At 36.7% G+C, this 27,947-nt stretch overlaps 1 protein-coding gene and 1 pseudogene across 1 annotated transcript; both read right to left on the bottom strand.

Annotated features, from left to right (window-relative positions):
- Positions 1-367: 367 nt before the first annotated feature.
- LOC122309435 lies at positions 368-27,829 on the bottom strand (annotated as a pseudogene).
- On the bottom strand, positions 19,699-20,958 carry LOC122310951 (ras-related protein RABA4c-like). Its single transcript, XM_043125235.1, has one exon. The coding sequence runs from the start codon at positions 20,606-20,608 to the stop codon at positions 19,937-19,939; it is 672 nt and encodes a 223-aa protein (XP_042981169.1). The 5' UTR covers positions 20,609-20,958; the 3' UTR covers positions 19,699-19,936.
- Positions 27,830-27,947: the final 118 nt, after the last annotated feature.

Genomic DNA, 27,947 nt, shown 5'->3' on the forward strand with positions numbered 1-27,947 from the left:
CAAAATGATTGTACAGTATTTATAATTTCACAATTGTATGTAGCATTGCTCATCAACAATTAAATACATGTCACAGTTACGGACCAAAACTATTATTCAAATTAAACCCATAAACTAATATATCTTCATACAATCTATTAGATTTACTTTATAATAAAACTTAGATTTACTTTATAATAAAACTAACTTTATAATCTGACGTAACATATAAAAAAATTACATCAATTTATAAATTTATTTTTATATAATTATTTTGTAACTAAAGTATTTTTCTATATAAACAGTGAGACCAATCCTAAGATAGACATACAGGTTTTGCGCACGCTTTTTTTTTTTGAAATAATGAGAGACTCTGAAAAAGAGTCCTCCCAGTCAGCACAAGGGCCAGCAAATTACTAAAATTATAAACAATCACCCGTTCAATCTAAGGACTAGTGTAGAAAATCTCAATCACATAATCTTAACGGAGAATGGAATCCTAAATCTAATTCTACGTAATCTTGCCACGGAACAACCTAGAGAATGCTGCCTGCCTCACACCAAGATACGCGATGCCTGGCGAGTCTTATATCAGATCAGAAACATTCATCGGCATTTCATCAATCTGAGTACTGTAATATTGCTCTATGTCTCTTAGGATTTTAATATCGTCACTTTTTACAAAGTTTATCGCAACACCCTGCAAACATCAAAGTCAATTCAATGACAATTCCAGGTCAACTGGCTGACAGCCATTACCAGAAAAGGAAGAGAGGGAGTACGAACATTAGCTAGCAGAGTAGTTTGCAAGACATGAATAAGAATGACGCAAATGGGAACAAGAAAAATATGAAATGATCAGAATACGAAAATACTTCAAGGTAGAAAGAATTCTGACCTGCAAAAAATGTAAGCCCTTTACCCTTTTCTTAAAGAAGTAATGGGAGTTTTATTGGAAATAAAGATTTTAGCTCAAGAGTAGACAACTCAAAACGCCATTAAACACAAATCATAATTGATCACCAATATATGAACTTATCCACAAGACAACAGAATCAAATACCTTTCTTCCAAACGACCAATATGATGAATGTAAAGCTCACGATTGTTTGGAAGGTCATAATTGATCACCAGCGAAACCTGATGGGATAAGAATGAAGAGAATGTGAACAGAAAAGAATATCCACCAGTTCTCCACAAGTCATTCCTCCATATACAACTACATTAAGACAATAAAGACAAATATATACAAGCTATATACACCTTAGCTATAGAAGCTCAAATGCATAAGGGCATGTTACCATCTCTGAGTGAAATAGAGAACTTAATGAGCAGACTGCCAACAAAGACTAGAATCTGTCTACAGAGGATAAAATGCATAATTGACAATTTATAGGCTTGCTTAACGGATTATTTCCCAAATCATACCCTATTTAGTCTCCATTCAGGTGCATGTGCATCTCAATACAAGACAATAAAAAATACACAAGTTTTACCAGAAGCATAGAGCAAGCTCTAACCCCAAATACCAAAGGGACAAGAGTTCATTGGTCACTGTGCCAAGAAGTCCCATACGTTTATATACTCCTGATAACAAGAACTACTGGCCACTAGTGTTAATCAAATGTTTTCAACAATTCACATGGCGTGTGGGTAGCATGTAATCCTTCAACGCCTCATCAAATTTGAAGTATATCGAAGGTATTATTAAAATTGGCAACTTAAGATCCACTCTTGTTGCAGGATATTAATTAAAACGTCATGTATTAAAAAGGAGCCAAACAACTTGCTTGTTGAACATCCAGCCCCCGAGCCCAAACATCTGTCGTTATTAGGACACGGGTTTGACCAGCACGGAATTCAGCCATAATTGCATGTCTCTCCTTTTGAGGCATGTCTCCATGCATTGATGAAACAGTATAGTTATTGCTACGCATCTTTTCAGTTAGCCAATCCACCTGTTCCAAGAGTGGGAGAAGTTTTAGAATATATTCATCTACCGGTACACAGAAGCTTCAAGCCTAATAAGGAAATCAATACTATAACCGAATGTGCACAAGACAAGGCCACATGATTCATGCAACAGACCATTGTTTGATTGTATTCTTTCCATGTATAGCCTAGTTTCCTAAAGCTGTATATTCCTTTACCAGACACATGTAATTCTATATGTATATATTGCAATAGATGACCCTAGACTCGGTTGAGTGAGTTTACTGAATTTTCTTCTCTATCAATATTTGTTTATGGTATCAAGAGCCAATCAAAAGACAAACGTCTTTTTTACCAATGGCTTCCTTCTCAACCCCACTTAGCCTACAAAATCTTGTCACTATAAAACTGACAAAGGATAATTATCTCCTTTGGTGAGCTCAAATCCTACCGTACCTTTGAGGCCAACAATTGATTGGATATGTGGATGGCACAATCCCATGTCCCCCTCCAATTCTTCATATCACGTCCAAAGAGGATGAAAAAATTCAAACTGCTCCAAATCCTGAGTACTCTCGCTGGTACAATCAGGATCAAGTCATACTCGGTGCTCTAATGTCCTCTCTCTCTGAATCAGTTATCACCCACATGGTGGGACTTGAAACTTCCAAGGCTGTGTGGAATGCTCTTGAGCGGATGTTCTCTAACCATGCCCGAGCACGCGTGGTAGGGATTCGCATTGAACTATCAACCCTCAAAAAGGGTAATATGTCCATTTCTGAGTATTATCAGAAAGTGAAATCGTCTGCCGATACATTGGCTACAGTGGGAGAGCCCCTTCGGGACTCAGAATTTTTGACGTATCTACTTGCAGGCCTAGATTCTACATACAACTCCATAGTCACCTCTCTCTCAACTCGGGTTGATTAAGTCTCTCTTGAAGATGCATTTGCTCACTTACTGAGTTTTGAATTGCGACTTGAGCAGCAAAATACTGCTCTTGATATCTCTATTGGATCAGCCAATATGGCAACTCGCCATACTCAAACTCGTGGTCGTGGAGGTAGAAATGCCCAACGCTCATTTTCCAACAATCGAGGCCGGGGCAATCATGGTCGTGGAAGGGGCTCCCAAGGACATCATTCTGGAGGATCACGATTGGTTTGTCAAGTATGTGGCAAGAATGGCCACAATGCAGTCCAGTGTTACCATAGGCTCGACCTTTCTTATCAGGGTACGCAGCCAACCATGCAGGCCTATATGGCTCATACACAACCTCAGCCATCAAATGATCTCACTTGGTACACTGACACAAGTTCAACAAATCATCTCACTAATGAGTTCCAAAACCTGAATCTTGGTGCAGAACCTTTCCAAGGGACCGACACCATCCAAGTTGAGGATGGAACAGGTTTTCCAATTCGCCATATTGGTTCTTCTAAAATTTCTTTCCCTAATACTACTTTTAAATTAAATTCAATTTTACATGTTCCTCACATTTAAAAAAAATTTGGTTTCAGTAAGCTAATTCACTGCTGATAACAATGTTTTTCTTGAATTTCATGCCGGGTATTTTTTTGTGAAGGACGAATGCACGCAGAAGCTCCTGTTCAGCGGCAAAACTGAGGGCGGTCTTTATCCTTTGCGACCTACCAAATCTTTTCAAGCCTTTTCCTGTCAACGTGTCCCGTTAGATGTTTGGCATTCTCGTCTTGTTCATGCTTCTTTCAAAACTGTCAAGCATCTCACTTCCAGGGCGTCTCTTCCAGTTTCTTCTCATAAAACACCAGTGGTTTGCAACTCCTGTCAGCAGGGTAAGAGCCATCGTCTTCCTTTTTTTCCATCCAATCATGTTTCCAAGGGTCCCTTAGATTTAATTTTTTCGGATGTATGGGGCCCTTCTTCTGTAATGTCGGAAAAAGGAAATAAATATTATGTTTCTTTTGTTGACCTTTTTAGCAAATTCACGTGGCTCTTTCCAATGCCTACTAAATCGTCAGTTTATTCTATTTTCATTTCATTCCAAAAACGAATTGAACGATTATTGGATCGTAAAATAAAGTGTGTTCAAACCGACTGGGGGGGCGAATTTTGTAACAGCCCGCTAGAAATTCAATTGTGAAATTTCTATTAATTTTAGGAATCTCGTGAAAAACCCATAAGTTTTCACGAATCCATTAATCGTATAGGTTTTTGTCTAACTACATAGTTAGTGTTATTATTTACTATGGTATCATAAGTGTATTTTTGATTATTGGAGATAGTTAGAAGTGTCAAAATGTATTATGATTTGTGCCATTAGACTCGGAGGGTTATTTAAAGTCTTATGGCGCAATAACATTTTTTCATATTTTCGGACAAAACGTCTGTTCAAAACTGTAGATATTATTGGATAAAAAGAAATATCTTGAGGTAATTTTCGTGAATATTATTGGGTAAAAATATTTTGAGTTGATTTTTATAGATATTATTAGATAAAAATATCTTAAATTGATTTTTGTAGATATTATTGGATAGAATATTATGAGATAATCTTTTATAGATATTTTGGGTAGGAGAAAACCACACTCAACTCTCAACTCCAGCCTTATCACCTCCCTTATCTCGTCCATAAATGTGTCCAGCCAGCACCCATGAACTTATCTTCAATTACTCCTTCTAATAAAAGATTATCAAACACTCTCTCTCGGACAGATTTTAGGAGATCTTTTGCACGCCCATTTCGAAGCTGTTGTAAGTGTTTTATCATAAAGTCTCCTTCATATAAGTTGTTCCTTTTTTAGTCTAGTTTACATGGATATCTTATTTGCCCCATTTGAAGATCATTTGGTCAGTCAAATATTATGTAAACTATAGAAAGGTCATTCTGGGAGATAAACTGGAGAATATGTTATAATTTGGAGTTTTTGACCAAGCTAATGGATAGATATTGGTCCGAAATTTTTATGGAGTATTGTTAACATGTATATGTAACTATTGGTTGAGGATTTTTGCACGATTAAAGGTTTTGATGAAAGATGTTCTTAGATTTAGAAACTTAGAAACTGGAAGAGGAAAAACAGTTTCTGTTTTGAGAAAGTTTAACTCTTTGGTGGTCTAAACCTATTCTAATGACTTTGATAATTTTATTGGAGGATCCTAAACATCTTATATACATGTTATATTATTATTTTGAAGATATTTGATGTTAGTTTCAAAGATATGAAATTTTATGCAAAGAGATATTCAGATAAGCCAAAGTGTGGATATTCTTGGCTAAATTTATGTTTTGGTTAATTTCTAACCATGTGATCTTGAATTAGAAGCTTGTATATATTTTAGGACATATTTTTAAACCATGTAATGGTTTGGTTTGAAGATCATATATTTGTAAGTCATAGATCAAGAGATTTATACTAGTTGAGGAAAAAGTTCCTGTTTTTGGACTAAATGTAAAACCAAAAACTCCAAATGTTATTTTGTGATTTTGGTGACTTTAGTTTGATGATTTAAAGCATGGTTGATGTTAGGATGATATTATGAATATGTTAGAAGTAAGATTTGATTTTTGAAATTCTTGGAGATGTTTTGATTTAAGGTCAAAACTTGTGATTCAAGTGCTTGGATCTTTTTACAAAAAAGTTTGGTGTTGATTATTAGCTTTTTCTAAATGGATGTTTTAAGTATGGTTTTGAACTTAGGATTGGAAGATGTTTGTTGCAAAATTTTGGTTTAAGCATGAGTTTTGAAGTTGGAAGGAATTGCAACAAAAATAAAGGGAAATGGCCTATGGATGTTTCGACCATAGTGTGTTCTTCATAGTTGTGTTTTGTTTTAAATTTTTCTGAGTTGATATTTAAGTTTAGGACAAAATTTATATGAGGAATGTAAATTTTGGAAACTTTTGGAGTTAGTATGCAAAATCCTTAAGTTATGGGTAAAACGGTCATTTTCCCACATGTAGAGAGTAAAATGAAAATTTTACTCTTTAAGTTAGTATTTTCCATATTTTAAATTATTAGTGATTTAGTTCTAACTTTTAGAATCACTAATTACAGTTCCTCGTGATCGCACTTGAAGTTTTATAAGAAACGCGGAGATCGAGGTAAGTTAGCTTTTAACTTACTAGCAGTCTACTGTGTATGTGTGCTAAGTAAAGGAACTATAGTGTATGTATGTATGTTATCATATATGTCATGCCATGCCAAGTTATCACGTAATTATCTATTATACAGAATTTATTCTGTCATCAATTTTTATCTGTTACATAATATATTCTGTCATGTATTACTGTACATTACAAGTATGTCATGTTAAATATGTTGTCTATTATATGTTATGCCATGTTACGAAATGTTTCTATCTCAAGTTGGTCATGTATTTCAAGTTATGTTCAAATCAAGTTATGTTACGTCAGGGCTCCAGTCCTTTAGTTTTCTAGTCACGTTTCATCTTGAGTACATTCAGTTTGTGTAGAATACATGGGGCCACAACAACTGTGGAGTATGTATTTAACAGCATTGTGATGTGTAGAATACATGGGGCCACAACAACTGTGGAGTATGTATTTACACGTAGAATACATGGGGCCACAACAACTGTGGAGTATGTATTTACACGTAGAATACATGGGGCCACAACAACTGTGGAGTATGTATTTTTCATGTTAATTCAAGTTTCAGATCAAGTTCATGTCAAGTCAAGTTCAGTTCATGTTTCAATTTAAGTTATGTCAATTATTCTATGTTGTACGCTAAATTATACTTTAATTATTTATGAATTTGATTATACATTTATGCTTTTACTGTCATCCATGCATCATTAGCATGTGTGGAAATTTTTTGTTAACTTGCTGAGATTTGAAATCAAATCTCACTGTGGTAGTCCCAACTACCATTCCCCTCGAATGGTAGATCTTGTTACAGGACCTGAAGGAGGATCAGAAGCTGACCAACTAGACACAGTCGATTGAACGACGGTGCGTCGTTAATGTTAATATAGTAGTTAAATTACTACTTGTACGATGGAGTTGCATCTCCAGTACTTTTGGATCATAACTATTTTGGACTAGTGTTGTGATTTTAGTTGTTCAATAGGTTTTTATGTATAGAGTATGTTTTAAGCATTTGGGATATTTTCAATTTGGTGCATAGTATTGCTAAAGAAAAAAAAAATTATCCGCTGCGAATATTGCATATTGTTAGATGCATGTTAGGAATATTGCATCTTATATGTCATGAACGGAGGCAGGTAACCTTGTGTTGCATGTCTCGACGCTTTAAATTTTCGTTCGATCCCAAATGGAATTTGGGGGCGTCACAGGGTGGTATCAGAGCAATACGTCTCTGGGCAGTAAATCCACATGTCCTTAGGAAATGCACCAAATATTAGGTTTGAAATTTAGTTGTCATTAGGCTTGAATTTCTTAAAGGTATAAGAGGTATTATATGATTGTAATATGTATACTCGTGTGTTACAGGAAGAGACAAATGACTCATGGTAGAATACCTCAAAACCCTAAAGGTGGTATCAATCAGGAGAATCATGATTCCCCGATGGATGGAGGATTAGCTGAAGCTGTGCGTATGCTGACTGACGTGCTTAGACATCAGCAACAGCAACAAGTGAACGCACCTAGACCCGAAGTTAGGGGTTGTCCATATGAGAAGCTTATGCTTTACCGTTACCCAAATTTTTTTGGTAATGAAGGACCACTGAGAGCCGAGAAATGGATTATAGATCTCGAGAGAACATACGAGATTTTTGGATGTCTTGAGGACCAAAAGGTTCTATATGCTGGATACCTATTCCAAGGAGAAGTTGGAATATGGTGGGATACACGTAGGCAACTTCTAGTTAGGGAACTAGGTAGTATGGCTGCATTGTCTTGGGAGAGGTTCAAGGAAGAGTTTGACAACAGATTCTTCCCAGACTCTGTCAAACAATTGAAAGCCCTGGAATTTGCGTCCTTAAAACAAGGTAGTTTGACTGTAGAGCAGTATGCCGCTAAATTCATGGCATTGGGAAGGTTTGCACCACACTTGATTTCAACTCAAAAGATGCAAGCACAAAAGTTTCAAGCAGGACTTCTGCCTAGAATCCGAAGTCAAGTAGCTTGCCTTAGAATAGAGAATTACCAAGAGTTGGTAAATGTAGTGACAATAGCAAAGGCTGAGCAAAAGGAATTGGCGATCCAGAACATGACCGATCGAAAGAGGGCCATGCCATTTACTACAAGCAGTAGTGCTGAGAAAAAGAGGCATTTTTCTAGTCCGGAGAAAGGCAAGGGAATAATGATTGGAGGACAGAAGCCGTCCTTTTATTCACCATGCCCTAAGTGTGGTAAGCTTCATTCTGGAGAATGTTACAAGGGATATGAAGTCTGTTACCGATGTGGAAAACCAGGACATATGATTAGAGATTGTCCTAAAGCCAAACAAGGTAGTGGAGCTGGTGATCGCAAGCCAAGGCCCCACATCCCGGCACGAGTGTATGCAGTAACACCCGGTGATTTTGATGTTGACGCACCTGAAACTGATGAAGCTGGCGTCATGACTGGTATTTTTTTTAATTTTATTTTATATTTTTTTTCTTTCCTTTTAGTATTTATGATGTTGCAGGTATTATGAATGTGTTAGAATTAGTATTAATATTGGTGTATATATATTTTTTTAGGAAGGGTTAATTTGTTTAGGTTCTCGGCTTGTGCACTATTCGATTCAGGTGCGTCGCAGTCCTTTGTGTCTGCAGCGTTTGCACGAATTTGTAGTTTGCAGACTGAACTATTACCACGACGGGTTGTAGTATTAATTCCCGATGGAAATACAGTATCTTGTACCCGTTTAGTTAATCATTGTCCGTTAGAGCTAGAAGGAAGGACACTGAAGGCTAATTTGTTAGTATTCGGTCAGATGGAATTCGACCTGATTTTGGGGATGGACTGGCTTTTCAAGCACTACGCTAAGATAGACTGTCGGAAACGAGAGGTTGTGTTTGAACCTCCAACTGAAGACAGGATGAGTTACGCAGGAACATCAGTTAAGGCCACCCCACCTTTGATCTCGGCGTTGCAAGCTAGGAAGTGTATCGATGATGGAGCCTCAGCGTTTCTATTGATAACTGTAGAGGAGACAACCAAAACTATAGGAATCCAAGGGATACCTGTGGTTGAAGACTTTCCTAAAGTTTTCGTTGATGAGTTACCTGGTTTACCACCAGATAGAGAAGTAGAATTCCAAATAGAGTTGGAGCCGGCAACAACTCCGACTCACAAGGCGCCATATCGTATGGCCCCTACCGAGTTGAAGGAGCTCAAGCTACAATTGGAAGAACTTTTGGAGAAGGGTTTTATCCGCCCTAGTTCTTCGCCGTGGGGAGCACCTGTGTTATTTGTGAAGAAAAAAGATGGATCTATGAGGATGTGTATAGACTATAGAGAGTTGAATAAGGTGACGATTAAGAATAGATACCCATTACCCAGAATCGATGATTTGTTGGATCAGTTGCAAGGAGCAGCAGTGTTTTCAAAGATTGACCTGAGATCCGGGTATCATCAGCTAAAAGTCAAGGATCAAGATGTGCTGAAAACTGCCTTTAGGACAAGGTATGGCCACTTCGAGTTTTTAGTGATGCCTTTTGGGTTAACCAATGCTCCAGCCGCATTCATGGACATGATGAACAAAATATTCAGACCTTATTTGGATAATTTTGTTGTCGTATTCATTAATGACATCTTAATCTACTCTAAGAACAAGGAGGAACACAGACATCATCTAAGCATGGCTTTAACTATACTTAAGGATCAGAAACTTTATGCCAAACTTAGTAAGTGTGAGTTCTGGCTGGAAGAAGTAAAATTTCTAGGTCATCTGATCTCTAGTAGAGGAGTAGCAGTAGACCCGAGCAAGATTGAAGCTGTAACGAACTGGCAGAGACCGACCAGTGTGCATGAGATCCGAAGTTTCTTAGGACTGGCTGGTTACTATAGGAGATTTGTGGAAGGATTCTCCAGTTTGTCTGGACCACTCACCGCCCTGACTAAGAAAAATGTGAAATTTACTTGGAATGATAAGTGCGAAACAAGTTTTCTTGAGTTGAAGAAAAGACTTACCACCGCACCGGTACTTACACTGCCGGAACCTCTTAAATCTTTTGTAGTATATAGCGATGCATCTAAGGCAGGACTCGGATGTGTGCTAATGCAAGAAGGGAAAGTGGTTGCTTATGCTTCACGACAACTGAAGAATCACGAACAGAATTATCCTACTCATGATTTGGAATTAGCTGCAGTAGTTTTTGCTCTTAAGATTTGGAGACATTATTTGTATGGCGAGAAGTGTGAAGTCTTCACAGATCACAAAAGCCTAAAGTACCTGTTTGAGCAGAAGAATCTTAATATGAGGCAAAGAAGATGGCTGGAATTAATCAGCGACTATCAGTGCGACATCAAGTATCATCCTGGAAAGGCCAACGTGGTAGCTGATGCTTTAAGCCGCAAGAGCAGACAAGAAGCTTCATCAGTTCCTTCATCAGAAGTAAATTCCCTCTTATGTAGTATGAGAAAACTGTTGATTAGAAACCGTAGTCAGGAAACCATGTTGACTACAATCCAAGAATTCATTTCATTGGACTGGGAAGAACTGAAAGACCGTCAAAAGAAGGACAGTAAACTTGCGGAAGTTGTAAAAAAGATCGAAAAGTCAAAAGGACCAGTGGACTTTAGCCTCAGAGAGGATGGGACTCTGTATTACAAGGACCGAAGAGTCATTCCAGCAGATGAAGAGTTAAAGGAAAAAGTACTAAAGGAAGCTCATAACACACCTTACACTGCTTATCCTGGTAGTACAAAAATGTATCAGGATTTGAAACAGTCTTTTTGGTGGGAAGGAATAAAGAAGGACGTAGCAGAATTTGTGAACAAATGTTCTGTCTGTAGATTAGTAAAAGCAGAGCACCAAAAGCCAGCCGGTAAATTGCAGTCATTGCCAATCCCAGAATGGAAATGGGAGGATATTTCCATGGATTTTATAGTAGGCTTTCCAAGGACCTCAGCTGGAAATAATACTATCTGGGTAATAGTTGATCGTCTGACAAAAAGTGCTCACTTCATACCCATTAAGAATACAGATTCCCTAGAAAGATTGACGAGAATTTATATAGCAGAGATTGTCAGATTGCATGGAGTGCCTAAGACGATCGTATCAGATAGAGACCCTCGTTTTACGTCACGCTTCTGGAAAAGTTTACAAGAATCGATGGGCTCTAGTCTGAGGTTTAGTAGTGCATACCACCCACAAACAGATGGACAGACAGAAAGGACGATTCAAACTTTGGAAGATATGCTAAGAGCCTGTGTTTTGGATTACGAAGGGAATTGGGAGAAACAATTACCTTTGGTAGAATTTGCTTATAACAATAGTTTCCAGGCCACTATTCAAATGGCACCATATAAAGCCTTGTATGGTAGAAAGTGTAGATCACCTCTGTATTGGGATGAAGTAGGGGAAAGCAAAGTAGTTGGACCAGAAGTCTTACAAGAGATTAAGGACCAAGTACACTTGATTAAAGAAAGAATGAAAACAGCACAGAGTCGACAGAAGAGCTACGCTGATAATCGAAGGAGGAGCATAGATTTTAAAGTTGGAGATTGGGTCTATGTGAAGGTTTCTCCTATGAGAGGAGTAAGTCGTTTCGGAGTGAAAAACAAGTTAAGTCCGAGATATGTGGGACCCGATGAGATAGTGGAGAAAGTGGGAGTAGTTGCATATCGTTTGGAATTGCCAACTGAGTTCCATGGAATTCATAATGTTTTCCACGTGTCTTCTTTGAAAAAGAGTTTTGGGAATCAGACACCAATGATAGTGGATCCCGATAGCATACCTTTACAACCCAACTTGACCTATGAAGAGAAGCCAATGCAAATTCTTGACTGGAAAGATAAAGAGTTGCGGAACCGTAAGATCCCATTGGTCAAAGTACTTTGGCAAAATCATAATATTCAAGAGGCGACTTGGGAGAAGGAAGTTGATATGCGAGCCAAGTACCCCCAGTTGTTTGACATCTAAATTCAGTCTTGCAGAGTTGTTTTGGGCTTTTGCTTAATTGATACTTTGTGGTTCACTTGTACGGGACTGACAATATCAGACGTTGTACTTCGTTATTCGAATATCAATAAAGTATATGTGTTTCCTTAACTTTTGAATTGTTATTTCTTACTTACTTCGATTTCGAGGACGAAATCTTTTTTTTAGGAGGGGAGATTGTAACAGCCCGCTAGAAATTCAATTGTGAAATTTCTATTAACTTTAGGAATCTCGTGAAAAACCCATAAGTTTTCACGAATCCATTAATCGTATAGGTTTTTGTCTAACTACATAGTTAGTGTTATTATTTACTATGGTATCAGAAGTGTATTTTTGATTATTGGAGATAGTTAGAAGTATCAAAATGTATTATGATTTGTGCCATTAGACTCGGAGGGTTATTTAAGGTCTTATGGCGCAATAACATTTTTTCATATTTTCGGACAAAACGTCTGTTCAAAACTGTAGATATTATTGGATAAAAAGAAATATCTTGAGGTAATTTTCGTGAATATTATTGGGTAAAAATATTTTGAGTTGATTTTTATAGATATTATTAGATAAAAATATCTTAAGTTGATTTTTGTAGATATTATTGGATAGAATATTATGAGATAATCTTTTATAGATATTTTGGGTAGGAGAAAACCACACTCAACTCTCAACTCCAGCCTTATCACCTCCCTTATCTCGTCCATAAATGTGTCCAGCCAGCACCCATGAACTTATCTTCAATTACTCCTTCTAATAAAAGATTATCAAACACTCTCTCTCGGACAGATTTTAGGAGATCTTTTGCACGCCCATTTCAAAGCTGTTGTAAGTATTTTATCATAAAGTCTCCTTCATATAAGTTGTTTCTTTTTGAGTCTAGTTTACATGGATATCTTATTTGCCCCATTTGAAGATCATTTGGTCAGTCAAATATTGTATAAACTATAGAAAGGTCATTCTGGGAGATAAACTGGAGAATATGTTATAGTTTGGAGTTTTTGACCAAGCTAATGGATAGATATTGGTCCGAAATTTTTATGGAGTATTGTTAACATGTATATGTGACTATTGGTTGAGGATTTTTGCATGATTAAAGGTTTTGATGAAAGATGTTCTTAGATTTAGAAACTTAGAAACTGGAAGAGGAAAAACAATTTCTGTTTTGAGAAAGTTTAACTCTTTGGTGGTCTAAACCTATTCTAATGACTTTGATAATTTTATTGGAGGATCCTAAACATCTTATATACATGTTATATTATTATTTTGAAGATATTTGATGTTAGTTTCAAAGATATGAAATTTTATGCAAAGAGATATTCAGATAAGCCAAAGTGTGGATATTCTTGGCTAAATTTATGTTTTGGTTAATTTCTAACCATGTGATCTTGAATTAGAAGCTTGTATATGTTTTAGGACATATTTTTAAACCATGTAATGGTTTGGTTTGAAGATCATATATTTGTAAGTCATAGATCAAGAGATTTATCAAAACTAGTTGAGGAAAAAGTTCCTGTTTTTGGACTAAGTGTAAAACCAAAAACTCCAAATGTTATTTTGTGATTTTGGTGACTTTAGTTTGATGATTTAAAGCATGGTTGATGTTAGGATGATATTATGAATATGTTAGAAGTAAGATTTGATTTTTGAAATTCTTGGAGATGTTTTGATTTAAGGTCAAAACTTGTGATTCAAGTGCTTGGATCTTTTTACAAAAAAGTTTGGTGTTGATTATTAGCTTTTTCTAAATGGATGTTTTAAGTATGGTTTTGAACTTAGGATTGGAAGATGTTTGTTGCAAAATTTTGGTTTAAGCATGAGTTTTGAAGTTGGAAGGAATTGCAACAAAAATAAAGGGAAATGGCCTATGGATGTTTTGACCATAGTGTGTTCTTCATAGTTGTATTTTGTTTTAAATTTTTCTGAATTGATATTTATGTTTTGGACAAAATTTACATGAGGAATGTAAATTTTGGAAACTTTTGGAGTTAGTATGCAAAATCCTTAAGTTATGGGTAAAACGGTCATTTTCCCACATGTAGAGAGTAAAATGAAAATTTTACTCTTTAAGTTAGTATTTTCCATATTTCAAATTATTAGTGATTTAGTTCTAACTTTTAGAATCACTAATTACAGTTTCTCGTGATCGCACTTGAAATTTTATAAGAAACGCGGAGATCGAGGTAAGTTAGCTTTTAACTTACTAGCAGTCTACTGTGTATGTGTGCTAAGTAAAGGAACTATAGTGTATGTATGTATGTTATCATATATGTCATGCCATGCCAAGTTATCACGTAATTATCTATTATACAGAATTTATTCTGTCATCAATTTTTATCTGTTACATAATATATTCTGTCATGTATTACTGTACATTACAAGTATATCATGTTAAATATGTTGTCTATTATATGTTATGCCATGTTACGAAATGTTTCTATCTCAAGTTGGTTATGTATTTCAAGTTATGTTCAAATCAAGTTATGTTACGTCAGGGCTCCAGTCCTTTAGTTTTCTAGTCACGTTTCATCTTGAGTACATTCAGTTTGTGTAGAATACATGGGGCCACAACAACTGTGGAGTATGTATTTAACAGCATTGTGATGTGTAGAATACATGGGGCCACAACAACTGTGGAGTATGTATTTACACGTAGAATACATGGGGCCACAACAACTGTGGAGTATGTATTTTTCATGTTAAGTCAAGTTTGCGTAGAATACATGGGGCCACAACAACTGTGGAGTATGTATTTATACGTAGAATACATGGGGCCACAACAACTGTGGAGTATGTATTTTTCATGTTAATTCAAGTTTCAGAGTAAGTTCATACTAAGTCAAGTTTCAGATCAAGTTCATGTCAAGTCAAGTTCAGTTCATGTTTCAATTTAAGTTATGTCAATTATGCTATGTTGTACGCTAAATTATGTTTTAATTATTTATGAATTTGATTATACATTTATGCTTTTACTGTCATCCATGCATCATTAGCATGTGTGGAAGTTTTTTGTTAACTTGCTGAGATTTGAAATCAAATCTCACTGTGGTAGTCCCAACTACCATTCCCCTCGAATGGTAGATCTTGTTACAGGACCTGAAGGAGGATCAGGAGCTGACCAACTAGACACAGTCGATTGAACGATGGTGCGTCGTTAATGTTAATATAGTAGTTAAATTACTACTTGTACGATGGAGTTGCATCTCCAGTACTTTTGGATCATAACTATTTTGGACTAGTGTTGTGATTTTAGTTGTTCAATAGGTTTTTATGTATGGAGTATGTTTTAAGCATTTGAGATATTTTCAATTTGGTGCATAGTATTGCTAAAGAAAAAAAAAATTATCTGCTGCGAATATTGCATATTGTTAGATGCATGTTAGGAACATTGCATCTTATATGTCATGAACGGGGGCAGGTAACCTTGTGTTGCATGTCTCGACGCTTCAAATTTCCGTTCGATCCCAAATGGAATTTGGGGGCGTCACAAATTTCGTTCTCTTCATCCCTTTTTTGACGAATAAGGCATCACACATCGTCTCACATGTCCTCATACCTCCCAACAAAATGGGACTGTGGAACGTAAACATAGGCATATTGTTGAGAGTGATCTATCTCTCTTGTCTAAATCTCATGTACCTCACTCTTATTGGGATGAAGCATTTTCAATGGCCACTTTTATTATCAACCGATTGCCTACATCTCCCCTACACACTATTTCTCCATTTGAAAAATTGTTCAATCAAAAACCAGATTATTCCATTTTCCGCATCTTCGGTTGTGCTTGCTGGCCATATCTTAGACCATATAATCATCACAAAATTGATTTTCGGTCTAAAAAATGTGTCTTCCTTGGTTTTAGTAGTCATCATCGTGGCTATCAATGTTTGGATATACACACGGGGCGTATTTTTATTTCTCGACATATTCTATTCGATGAGACCGAATTTCCTTTCTCATCTTTGTCTCCAGCTGGTCACGATGCTAATCTTGCTCATTCCATGGGTCAAACTTCATTAAAATCTCATGCAATATTTCAAAACTCAAGACACGAGTCCAAGCATCCTCATTCCACGGGTCAAACTTCATTAAAATCTCATTTAATATTTCCAACCTCAAGACACGAGTCCAAGCATCCTCATTCCACGGGTCAAGCACCTTTAAAATCCCATGCAATCCTTCCAAACTCAAGACAAAAATCCATGCCACCTAGCCCGCACTTCACTCCACCATCATTGCCTCCACCGAATGTGCCTTCCTCATCACAAGACAATCTCAACGACTTGATTCATGCCATCAATCCTCACAACCAGCCACGTGATTCAAGCCCATTAATTCATTCGGTCTCCCTTCCTTTTTCAACAAAATCACCTCTATCCACACCAGATATCTCGGTCACTCCTTCCACAACTCAATCTCCATCATTGAATGCATCTTTGACCGACTCTAATTCCATACTTTCTTCCCATAATCACTCCGTACCTACTCCATCTCAATCAAATTCTAACTCCAACTCCGACAATCTCTCTCATTCTGTGGAATCTTCCCTGGATCAAGGACCTTCCTCTCATGCCGCTACAGCTGCTTCTCCTGCAAGAGTTCATCCAATGCGCACCCGTGCACAAAATAAAATTTTCAAACCCAAAAATTTTTTTGATGGTACCCTTCCTTATTTAGAACCACAGGCTTTTATGGCAAATACTGATCACATTCCTGATGATCCAGGGTGTTACTCACGTGCTGTCATGTTTGCACCATGGAAACAAGCCATGAATGATGAGTACTCGGCCTTGATAAAAAATGATACATGGCAACTAGTTCCTTTTCAAGAAGGAATGAACTTAATTGGAAACAAGTGGGTATATTGTGTCAAGAGGGATTCCAAGGGCAAGCCGGTTCGCCACAAGGCTCGCCTTGTTGCTAAAGGGTACCACCAACAACCTAGCATCGACTATGGTGATACTTTTAGTCCTGTGATCAAGCCTACTACTATTCGCTTGGTACTCACTTTTTCCATTTCACAGCAATGGCCTATACGACAAATTGATATCTCTAATGCCTTCCTCCATGGTTTTCTTGAGGAGGAGGTTTTCATGGTTCAACCAACTGGTTATGTTGACAAGGCTTGATTGAGCTGAAATATTGCATATTTTAGCTATTTAAAACCAATGTATTTTAAATTCATCATGACATTATTATTGGTTTTAGATGGAAAAATAGTTAATAAGCATAAATACGAGTTGTGATTTTTAATTGATTAATATCATGTTTATGCTTAATTTTATAACTATAATTTAATGAGACAATATTTCCTCACATATATAGTTTATTTGTGATAATCTATTTTTCTTTTAATTTATTTTTTGAGTGTTATTTTTATTTTCAGTTCAAATAAAATTCACATGATCAAATAAAATTCCGATATCAATCCTCAGGTGCAAAAATCTTAACGGCACCATACCAAATGAAATCTGCAACATGTCAAGATTGCAATTCGTGCTCTTGGGTCAAAATTCATTTAAAGGGGGTATCTCTCCATGGGCCACTGCCTCTCGAGCTAGGGAAACTGGACAAGCTGGTTTCACCAGCTCACATGCAGAATGGACAGCAAAAGAAATGACACCTGCAGAGATGCAATACACATAAAAGCAGCAGCTCACTCAACACAGCTGGCAGATTCATTCGGACAGCTTCACACCCAGACACACGGACAACTCACACCATGCAGGACAGCAAGAAGGACAGCAACTCACACGATGCAGCACTCAACAACACACATGCATGGCCCACTCACACTAAGCAACAAACCACACACATGCATGACAGCAGACATTCATCATTCGGACCATGCAGGAGCCACGGCTGAAAGGAGAAAAAGTGAGTAGAGAGGGAGAGTAATGAGTGGACTGAACGTGGGAAAGTGATGAGTGGAAGCTGCCACAGCTGAACGTGGTCATTAAAGAAAAGAGAAAGGTGAGGTGTGGGGTCGGTCGGCTTGGAGATTGCTTTTCTTTTTCGTTCCAGACCGATGGAGAATATTCAAACTTGTGCTTTCTTGGCTGGCATTCACGGAAAGAGGCTGGAAAGCAGGAGAAGAAAATGATTGGATGGATTCTTTTTCGTTTGAGTGGAGAGGTTCCGTGAGCCATTTTCGGTGTTCCTTACTTTTTCGTTTAGTGGGGAGGGCAGGTGGTGGTATTTTCTTCGGCTGCTTGCTTTGCTTTCACACAGAGGACTGAGGAGTTTTAAATCCTTGTTTTCGTGTAGCTGGGGAGAGGTGCAGACAGGAGGCGGCTGCTGGGGGAATTTTTTATGCTTGCTTTTTCGTTTAGTGCTGCACTAGAGTAGTGGAGATTTCTTTCTCGTGGAGAGGGTCGGCAGAGGGATATGGCTTTTCGTTTTCAGTCCTTCGGGATAGGAGTAGGGGGGAGTGGAGTTTTAAATGCTGGTTTTCGTTGCAGAGCGTGGGGATATTTTCATTTTCTTTCTTTTTCATTTAGTAGATAGCCGGGTGGTTTTGGGCACTGGATTTTTCTCCTTTTCATTTTCGTTCGAGCAGCAGTAGAGTGGTGTTGTTTTTAATTCATTCTTGCTTTTCGTTCAGCTGGGCGCAAGCTGTTTCTTTTCTTCTCCTTTCGTTTAGACCTTGCAGTGGAGTAGCTTGAATTTATTTTCTTTTCTTTCCGAACAGAACAATGGACAGCTTGTTTATTATTATTATTATTATTATTTTTCGTTTGTTAGTTTAGAAGCAGGTCGGCTGGTTAGATCGACAGCCTTCTTCCCTTCTTCTTCATTTATTTTTCTGCTATTTCCTTAGTCTTTTTATTTTTCATTTCCAGAGCAGAACCGATTCGGCATCTTTTATTTTAGATTTCTCTTGTTCTTATATTTCATCATAACTCAACTTAGATTTATTTTTATTGTTAGAAATATCATGTGTAGCTAATTTTAGAAACTTGGGTTGTGGAATGAGACTTAATTTATTTTAGGTTCTAGTATAGTGCAATATTTTGTTGATAATGTTGATTTCACTAAACTATTAGTTGGATTTAAATAGAAAATAGATTGAAGCTCTTGCTCTTGTTTTGTTGTTGACGTAAGGCACATCAAAAGCTTGAAAATTATCAAGGCTTCTCTCGTTTGTTTGTTAATGTGTGTTCGGCTAGTAAAATAGAAAATCCCTTAGGAAAATATTGCAAAACTTGAGCTTAACTCTTTTATCTTCCGATTATCAATGCCTTGATTGTGTTGTTAATCGAGAAAATGATCTAGAATCCAAAATAAAGAGAGTCCCAAACCCAACCCAAGTGTTCGTTAATTTGTTTTCTTTTAGAAACTCTAATTTCAATTTCGATTATCTTTTTGCATTGCATTTTAATTAATTTGTTAGTCATTTTACATTTCAATCCGACAATCAAACATCTAAAAATATGAATCTAGTCCATGACTAGTAACCTCTTCCATCCATTGTACATATCATCTTATTGTTTTCTCTTTGTGAAGTTTTTTCACATTTTTTCAACAAGTTTAATTTTAAGCAACTTTCCCTGTGGATTCGATCCTGTAAGATACTACAACGCCTGTATACTTGCAGGTAAAACTGCACTAGATTTTTGATTCATTAATTTGAGTCAAAGTCTAGTCGCAACAAGTTTTTTTTTTTTTTTTTTTTTTTTTTTTTTTTTTTTTTTTTAAGCTACAAACAAGTGCTGTCGTGTAAAATTTATAGAAGTGTTGCAAGTTTGGACTGATCCCAAATCCATTTGCAAATCAACCACTATTGGCTTCTTACAAGATCGAAATGTCCATTAACTGGTATACAAAGAAGTTGGTGTCCAACTGCATTCCCGGGAGATGAAGATTGTGATCATGTTTGACATTGGCTGACAGTAAAAATTATAACAAACAAGGTATGAGCAGTTTGGGGGGAGCATCACCTAAGCCACATGGCATGTCGGAGGTGTATGATCCTATAAAGAACCGCAACAGTTGAATCTCCGTTGAGGTTCTGGATCCTGCCCAGGTACAACAATCTTTGTTCCGGTGAGAAGTGATGAAGCTCCTCCAGATTCTGATTCATCATTAGCAACGAGGGACTTCTTGCTGATGATTCGATAAATTTCTGTCAGGATTGTGAGGAAAGCAGATTCAACATTGGTGGCCTCCAGGGCCGACGTCTCCATGAAGAAGAGGCTCTCCCTTTGGGCAAACTCTTTGGCATCCTCAGTAGGTACAGCTCGAAGTGAACCCAAGTCAGTCTTATTGCCTATGAGCATGATAACAATATTTTTGTCAGCATGGCCCCGCAACTCCTCCAACCACCTGGTAACGTGATCAAACGATTGACGCTTGGTTATGTCATAAACTAGCATCGCCCCCACTGCACCTCTGTAGTACGCACTGGTCACCGCCCTATATCTTTCCTGACCAGCAGTGTCCCAAATCTGAGCCTTGACGGTCTTGTGGTCGATGAGGAGCGTCTTGGTCTGGAACTCGACCCCAATCGTGGCCTTGGACTCCAGACTGAACTCGTTCCTGGTGAAACGCGCCAAGAGCTGCGACTTCCCGACGGCCGAGTCTCCGATCATGACCACCTTCAGCACGTAGTCGATCTTCTGGTTATAATTGCCCTGCCCCAACATATTCGACACCTCTCAGTCTCAGTTCTATAATTCAAAGACCGAATCCAATAAGCGTTTGATGAGCTTCTCTCCCGATCGATCGGTGGAGGATTTTGATTTTTCAGGAGGAGAGCAGTACAAAGAGGGAAAACGTGAAAGACGTCGATGATGAGCCTAACAGAAGGTCAAAAAGGTTGAAGTAGGAGCTCGCAAGAACCATAGATATGGGAGCGATTGCATCGAACGACTCCGAGATTTACAGTAGACATAGAAAGTTTAGAGAGAGAGAGAAAATGGAACGGAAGCGGAAGGAACGAAAGAAAGGAAGAAAGGCATGTGAAAGCAAACAGTTGGCTACAAACATCTGTCGCTTTTTGATGGTGCTAATTTCTCGGACCCGAGTCTGTATCGAAGTGTGGTGGGTGCTCTCCAATACTTCTCTCTTACTCGACCTGATATTGCCTTTTTTGTAAACAAAGTGTGCCAATTTATGCACAAGCCAACAAATAAGCATTGGTCTGCAGTCAAACGCATTTTGCGCTACCTACGTGATACCGCTGATTTTGGACTCTTACTACGCCCAAGTAAGACCTTTGTTTTATTAGTATTTTCAGATGCTGATTGGGCGGGGAGTCCTGATGATCGAAAATCAACAGGGGGTTATTGTGTATTTTTTGGTCAGTCTTTGGTTTCCTGGAGTTCAAAAAAACAACCCACTGTGGCTCGTTCAAGTACAGAAGCGGAGTATAAGGCCATTGCAAATGCTACCTCTGAATTATTATGGATTAAAACTCTTTTGCGTGAACTTAGTATTTCTTGCGCTCAATGCCCGCGCCTATGGTGTGACAATCTAGGGGCTACGTACTTGTCTGCAAATCCTGTCCTTCATGCTCGCACTAAGCATGTTGAGATCGATTACCACTTTGTTCGGGAGCAAGTTCAAAGGCGTTCATTATCTATTCATTTTCTACCAAGTGAATCACAACTGGCGGATGCACTCACCAAGCCCTTGCCTACTGCCTGGTTTCAAGATCTACGTACCAAGCTGTGCATCCGCTCACTCCCGCTCAGCTTGAGGTCTCTATCAATATTTGTTTAAAGCCAGAAACAACAATGAAAACTAGAGCCGCAAATAGAAAGAAATCTTATCACCCGCAAGTGCACTTTGATTACTAATTACTCCACAAATTCAGTTTACCCACCATGCAAGAAGGGGAAAGGGAATTGAACATATAAAGAATCTTACTCTCAAAGTGGGCACAAAGCAAAGGAGACAAAAAACATTTTCTTTTCTCTATTCTGTGTGTGTTTGTGTGTGTGTGTACAGAGTAACATGACGATTATGAATCAGATAAGTGCTAGTTGTTACTGTGCAAGTTAGCACTTTAGGCTTGTATAAAGTCAAAAGTCCATGAACAAGGATAATATCAAAAATTTCACTAGGTAAACTAGAAACCTAACAAGAATCACTTTTAAGTTTTGTTTCTTCATACAATTGAAATAGTCAAGATTCCATTCTTGCAACATGAATCCAAAATTTGACCACTAACAGTATTACCTTTTGTTGAACCTAAGATTTCAAGTTTCATGTGATTATAAATCTATACATGAATTTTGATGATAACAAATGAATTCAAAGAATAAAGGAGTTTCAAGCTCAAGTTGTCCACACAATGGAGTCAAGCACATCAAAGAACCAAGCATGAGCAAGAAGGAAACAAGTTCACATTAAAGTCATAGAGTAATGTTGTAAATCTCTTAAAATTCGAAATTAGGATTAATGTTCAAAATTAATATTTTATCATAAAGCATTAAAATACATTTTCCACATGTGCATGAATTTTTTTGAAAATTAAATTTGAAAATTTTGAAAGATGATTGATTGTCATCTTTTACATGTGCATGCCTTGATTAAAGGGTTGAATTTTGAAAATATTAAAGATGATTGATTGTCATCTTTTACATGTGCATGCCTTGATTAAATGGTTGAACTTTGAAAATATTAAAGATGATTGATTGTCATCTTTCACATGTGTATGTTTTATTTGAATATTTTCAAAAGTGATTGATACTTTTTTAGACTTATACAAAAGGTAGATGATTTTATTTGAAAAATTTGAAAAGTAAAGTGTGCTCCTTTTGTCATATACAAAAAGTAAAAGATTAGGTTTGAATTTTTTGAAAAGGAAAGTGTGCTCCTTCTGTCATATGCAAAAAGTAAAAGATTAGGTTTGAATTTTTTGAAAAGGAAAGTATGCTTCTTTTGTCATATGCCAAAAGTAAAATATTAGGTTTGATTTTTTTGAAAAAGTGAATGATGTTGTCTTTGACAATTGAAAAAAAAGAACCTTTTATTTGAATTTTTTGAAAAAGTGAATGATGTTGTTTTTGACATGTGAATCTTTTTTAATTTGAATATGAAGTCTCATATGCCTATAAATAGATCATTTGAGAGCTTCACATTTACAACACCAAGAGTATACAACATTCATTCAAAACTTTCACTCTCTTCTCTAAGCATTGAGCCTTAATCCTTATTCATTTTGAGAGATATAGTTTGCGCTGTATTGTTCTTATTTCACTCATTGAGGAGTGTTTTCTGATAACCTACCCACTATCAGTTCTTGTATCAGAAAAAGGGTATGTCTAACCCTTGTGCGTGTAGAAAGTATTCTACACGGGGAATAGTTGAATCACCACGTGTAAGGTGATTGTAAGTGTAGAGGGTGTTCTACACGGATCCTTTGTAGCGGTGTTGTTCAAAGGTGTAATAGGTTTCTATCTCTACCTGAAGGAGGTTGAATAGTGAATTTGGAAATTATCAAGGGGTAGCTTGAGGAGAGGACGCAGGCAGTGGGGCCGAACCTCGTTAACATACTGAGTTTGCTTCTCTCTTACCCTTACTCTTTATATTTATTATTTCATATTTTGTTTATATTTTATATTATATATTTGATTTATAATTGTTATTTTTTTAATACAACTCAATTCACTCTCCTTCTTATGTTAGTTATCTGAGCAACACCTTTCACTTAGTGTTGCAGAATATAACAGCTTGGGTAATTGTAAGGGTGTCATAAAGATCACATAGGGTACTGAACTTCCACTCTTCCCTCTCAACTGCAACAAAAAATTGTTTGATGCCCTGTCATCGTGAAAAGACAAAAGAATGGTTATTAAACTACAGATTTGTACGAGGTAAGAAATACTTTAATGGCATTTGAGGTTTGCAATCAAAAGCAACTGATATCACTTACTTCCAGAGTCAATTCATCACGTTTCATAAGTATCCGTATAGGATCTGTCATAAACTTGTTTGTCATCTCCAGAATTTTATGAGGAAGGGTAGCAGAAATTAAGACAACCTACAATAACAGCTTACAAATTTCAGTACCAAGGCTAGCGTCCACAAAACCTTGCAAGATACTATTTATAACAGAAACAACATTCTATTTATAAACTTCACGATTAAGGGGAGCAGAAATAAAGAAAACCTGCTTATGTAGCATACAGGGTACAGAAGCAAGTACATTGAAACAAAAAAAAAAAAGATTTACAGCAACAATAATGTTTTAAAACATAAATGGCAAGGTACCCATTACAAAAAGTACTAGTAAGACAACCTAGACCATCATGGTTGCTTTGTAAAACTGTACATTATTTTATCCCTTGCCCTTTTCCCTTTTTTTTTTTTGTTGTTTTTTGGGGGGCGGGCCGCGAGGGAGAGAGAACCTGAAGCTCTGGTGGGAGATATCTGTACAGATCATAAATCTGATCCTTGAAACCTCTGCTTAACATCTCATCAGATTCATCTTGTTGGAGCATCAAAAAGATCAATCCTAATCCCCACCAAGCTTCTATATGCAAAACATTAAAAACCTAATCGTAATTGTAAAAGAGTGAGATTGGGAGCGCAAGTTAGGAACTCACAAGAACTAATAACTTGATATGTCTAGTATGAAGTGTCCTCCTCTTGATCATGTCACAGACTCTGCCTGGAGTTCCAGACACTGCATGAACTCCATGTTCTAGCTTTCTGATATCTTCACCCACACTCTTGCCTCCAATGCATGCGTGTACTTGAATATTTATGTAATTACCAATTGCCAATATCACCTTCTCTGTCTGAGCCGCCAATTCCCTTGTTGGTGACAAGATCAAGGCCCGGATCCTGTTCAATTTTTTTTTTTAAGGAAATGAAACAATAAGCGACGTATCATTAGTTCTCAGAGACATTTAGAGAAGTGAATAATCGTAACACACCAAGTAGGTATCGTTAGCTCTCAGAAACGTTTAGAGAAGTAAATAGTCATCAGGCACCAAATAGTAAGACTATCTCGTGGTAAGATAAGTTCCACGAAAATAAACTTAAGACAAATTCCCCATACCCTCCCAAACCTTAAATAAAAACCTGTACGGTTTACCAGTTAAAAAAATAAAAGAAACATGAAAAGCTTAGGTTTCTAAAATAAAAATAAAGAAATTACCTAAAATTTCAAAACTATAAAATTTGGGTTTCATAACTCTACTGCTAAAGCATACTATTATTTTCCAAGAAAAACCCTACAACTTAATTAGAATGTAACACATTGAATCCTGGGGGAAGTTTTGCAGTGAATAATTTCCATCAGAACAAAGTTTTCCTAGAATAATTTATCGTATCACCCGAGCCTATAAAGAGAAACACGTCTACATGCATACATTTGAAAAAAGGAGCAGCATTATAGGTTTTACAAGAATAATTTCTCACCTTTCATTTCTCCTTAGAGACGCCGCCTCTCTCTCTCTCTCTCTCTCTCTCTCTCTCTCTCTCTCTCTCTCTCCGCAACATCATCGCACCCACGGCCACCTCTGTCGCTACAAAAGATGCCAACGAGCTGACCGGAGTTTTGCTAAGACCGATGTCAACAATTTTCTCCCCCTTCATCAGCCATTTTCAGTTAAGATTTACACCATTTCAAAGTATCAGTGTGATTTCGATTTTGGACCAAAACGCACCGATACTTTCGATTCTCATCCCTACTCTCATCTCTTTTTCTCAAACTCGAACTCTTTTCTTCTCTCTTCTTTTTATAGTTTTTATGCATTTGGTTGTGTAGATTATTGGAAATCATGAAAAATAAAATAAAAATGAGGTAATAAAATATAAAAGATATATATTAATGTGTAGATAAAAATTTAAGATTTTAAAAAAATAGTACTATTTTATTATTATAGCTAGTAATATGGCTAATTCAACGTGGGATCTAAGATTATTATAGATAGGCAAAAGGCATAATGTGACATTTTATTCAAAATTTATCTAAAACTTTAACTGAATACTATGCTCTAAGCCGAGCAGTTTTCCACCATAATTAAGCTGTACGGTACTTATATAATTGATATATGTACAATTCATTATTTATTTAAATAATAAATATAAGTACGCCCAACTTTAGAGATGTATAGATGATTTATTTATTGAGTTGCACGCTTGCTTGAAACTGAATAACTCAATATATGATATTCCAACTTCATGTCTACATTATAACATACCAGAACTCTTGTTAAATGTGCCAATGGAATAAAACTTTGATGCATTGAGAAGTCAGAATTACAGGATTTATAATAATATGTATATAAAGTGTGTTTATGCCTAAAAAAAAGTGCATAGGTTGGAATGGGAGAAAAGTGATTCCGGACTTGTGAGGTTGTTCGGGCTTACATCAGTATAGTTTGAAGCCCTAAGTGGTGGTCGGGTGTAGGAAAATAAATGTAGGAAAAATAGAAAAATGATAACACGTGAATTTACATGGTTTGGCGCAATACTTACATCCATTGGAGTTTTGGGAGGAAATGATCCACTATAATATACTTGTTTATAATTTCTTCTCCTTGTTATACAATGGAGATCTGAACTCTATCTTTAAGTCGAGAGCTCATCGTTGGAGTCCCTTTGTCAAGTTGAAAAAAGCAAAGAAATTGAAGTCAATTCCCCCGTTTAGAAGTGGCCTGGTCCTTTTATTTATCTTCTGTCTCTTGCCTACTTTATGTCACATCTTTCTCCCTTTACGTCTCATCCCATTTTTCCTAAACATCCTTTACCTCCCTAGACTTTGTCCCATTCCTTTATCTTATTCTTTCATTCATTTGTTTTATAGTGAATGCCCTTTAACGGATTAAGCTTGATCATTTGGACATAAAATATTCTATCTTCTCTAAAGTAAGTATACAATTTAGTATTATTTCGGAGACAAATAATAATTAAAAATGAAAATCAATCCTATATCTCTATCTCTCTTGCTATTTGTTTGGAAATAAAACATTAAAAGGACTTTTTTCCTTTTTTATCTTCTACACTCCCCATGATCATATATCATTGAGTGCACGGAAATCCAACTACATATATACTCTTTCTAGAAATAAATATTGAGAAATGATTTATACAATCTCAAAACGTCCAAATCTTGTGCAAATTTTTTACCAAAAAAAAAAAAAATGACTATAAAAAAGTAGGAAAAATTCAATTTTTAGGGCTCGCATTTTTACAAAAAACTCATACAAAATTTATATATTTAAAGCTTGTACATAATTTACTCACGAACATTATGATATTTTGAATTCTGTCTGGATGAAACTTTAATATTTGTAAGAAAAAATACAAATATATCTTGATTTTTTTTTAAGCAAGTAAATTTCATTAAAATAAAATATAATGCATATTAGAGAGGGTGGGGTTTCCCAGCAATTTTTTTTTTCTAAGCAAGTAAATTTCATTAAAATAAAATATAATACATGTTAGAGAGGGTGGGGTTCCCCAACAAAATACCCCAAAACAACAACCACATTACAAAAGTGATGAAAAAAGAAGAAAAAAAAAAGGGTTCTAAGACCAATTTCTTGGTCTCTACCCAAGCCCTGCGAAGAGGGAACCATTTTAAAAGATGTTTCTAAGGTAAGTCATTGCTGAAGGCAGTGCAAGTAGATGCACTGTAGTTGAAGGTCTTAAGATATTTGTTGGTAAGGTCTTTTAATCTCTTTTACAAAATCACCGATTAGAAAAAGCAATAACCTGAATAGACTAATATCAGAAAGACAGATATGCAATGGCAAAACAATCAACCCACGCATATGGAGGTCAGGCCGATTTGAAAGATTAGAGGGTGGGGAGTCTGTTGGTGCAGCGTGTATAGCCGATGGAGTTGTTAGGGTGCAGCGGCACGTGAAGACCACATATAGAAACAAACCGCGCATGAGGGCCATGCGTGGACATTTTTGGGTGCAATTCTGCGTTATTCTAGTATATTGGCGAGAGGGAAACATCGTGATGGGGGGCGTGTCAATTGTTCATGGCCGGAGTGTTGTAAATCTGAGAAAATCC

The sequence above is a fragment of the Carya illinoinensis genome, chromosome 5, assembly GCF_018687715.1.
Source record: "Carya illinoinensis cultivar Pawnee chromosome 5, C.illinoinensisPawnee_v1, whole genome shotgun sequence".
In the NCBI taxonomy this organism is placed as follows: domain Eukaryota; kingdom Viridiplantae; phylum Streptophyta; class Magnoliopsida; order Fagales; family Juglandaceae; genus Carya; species Carya illinoinensis.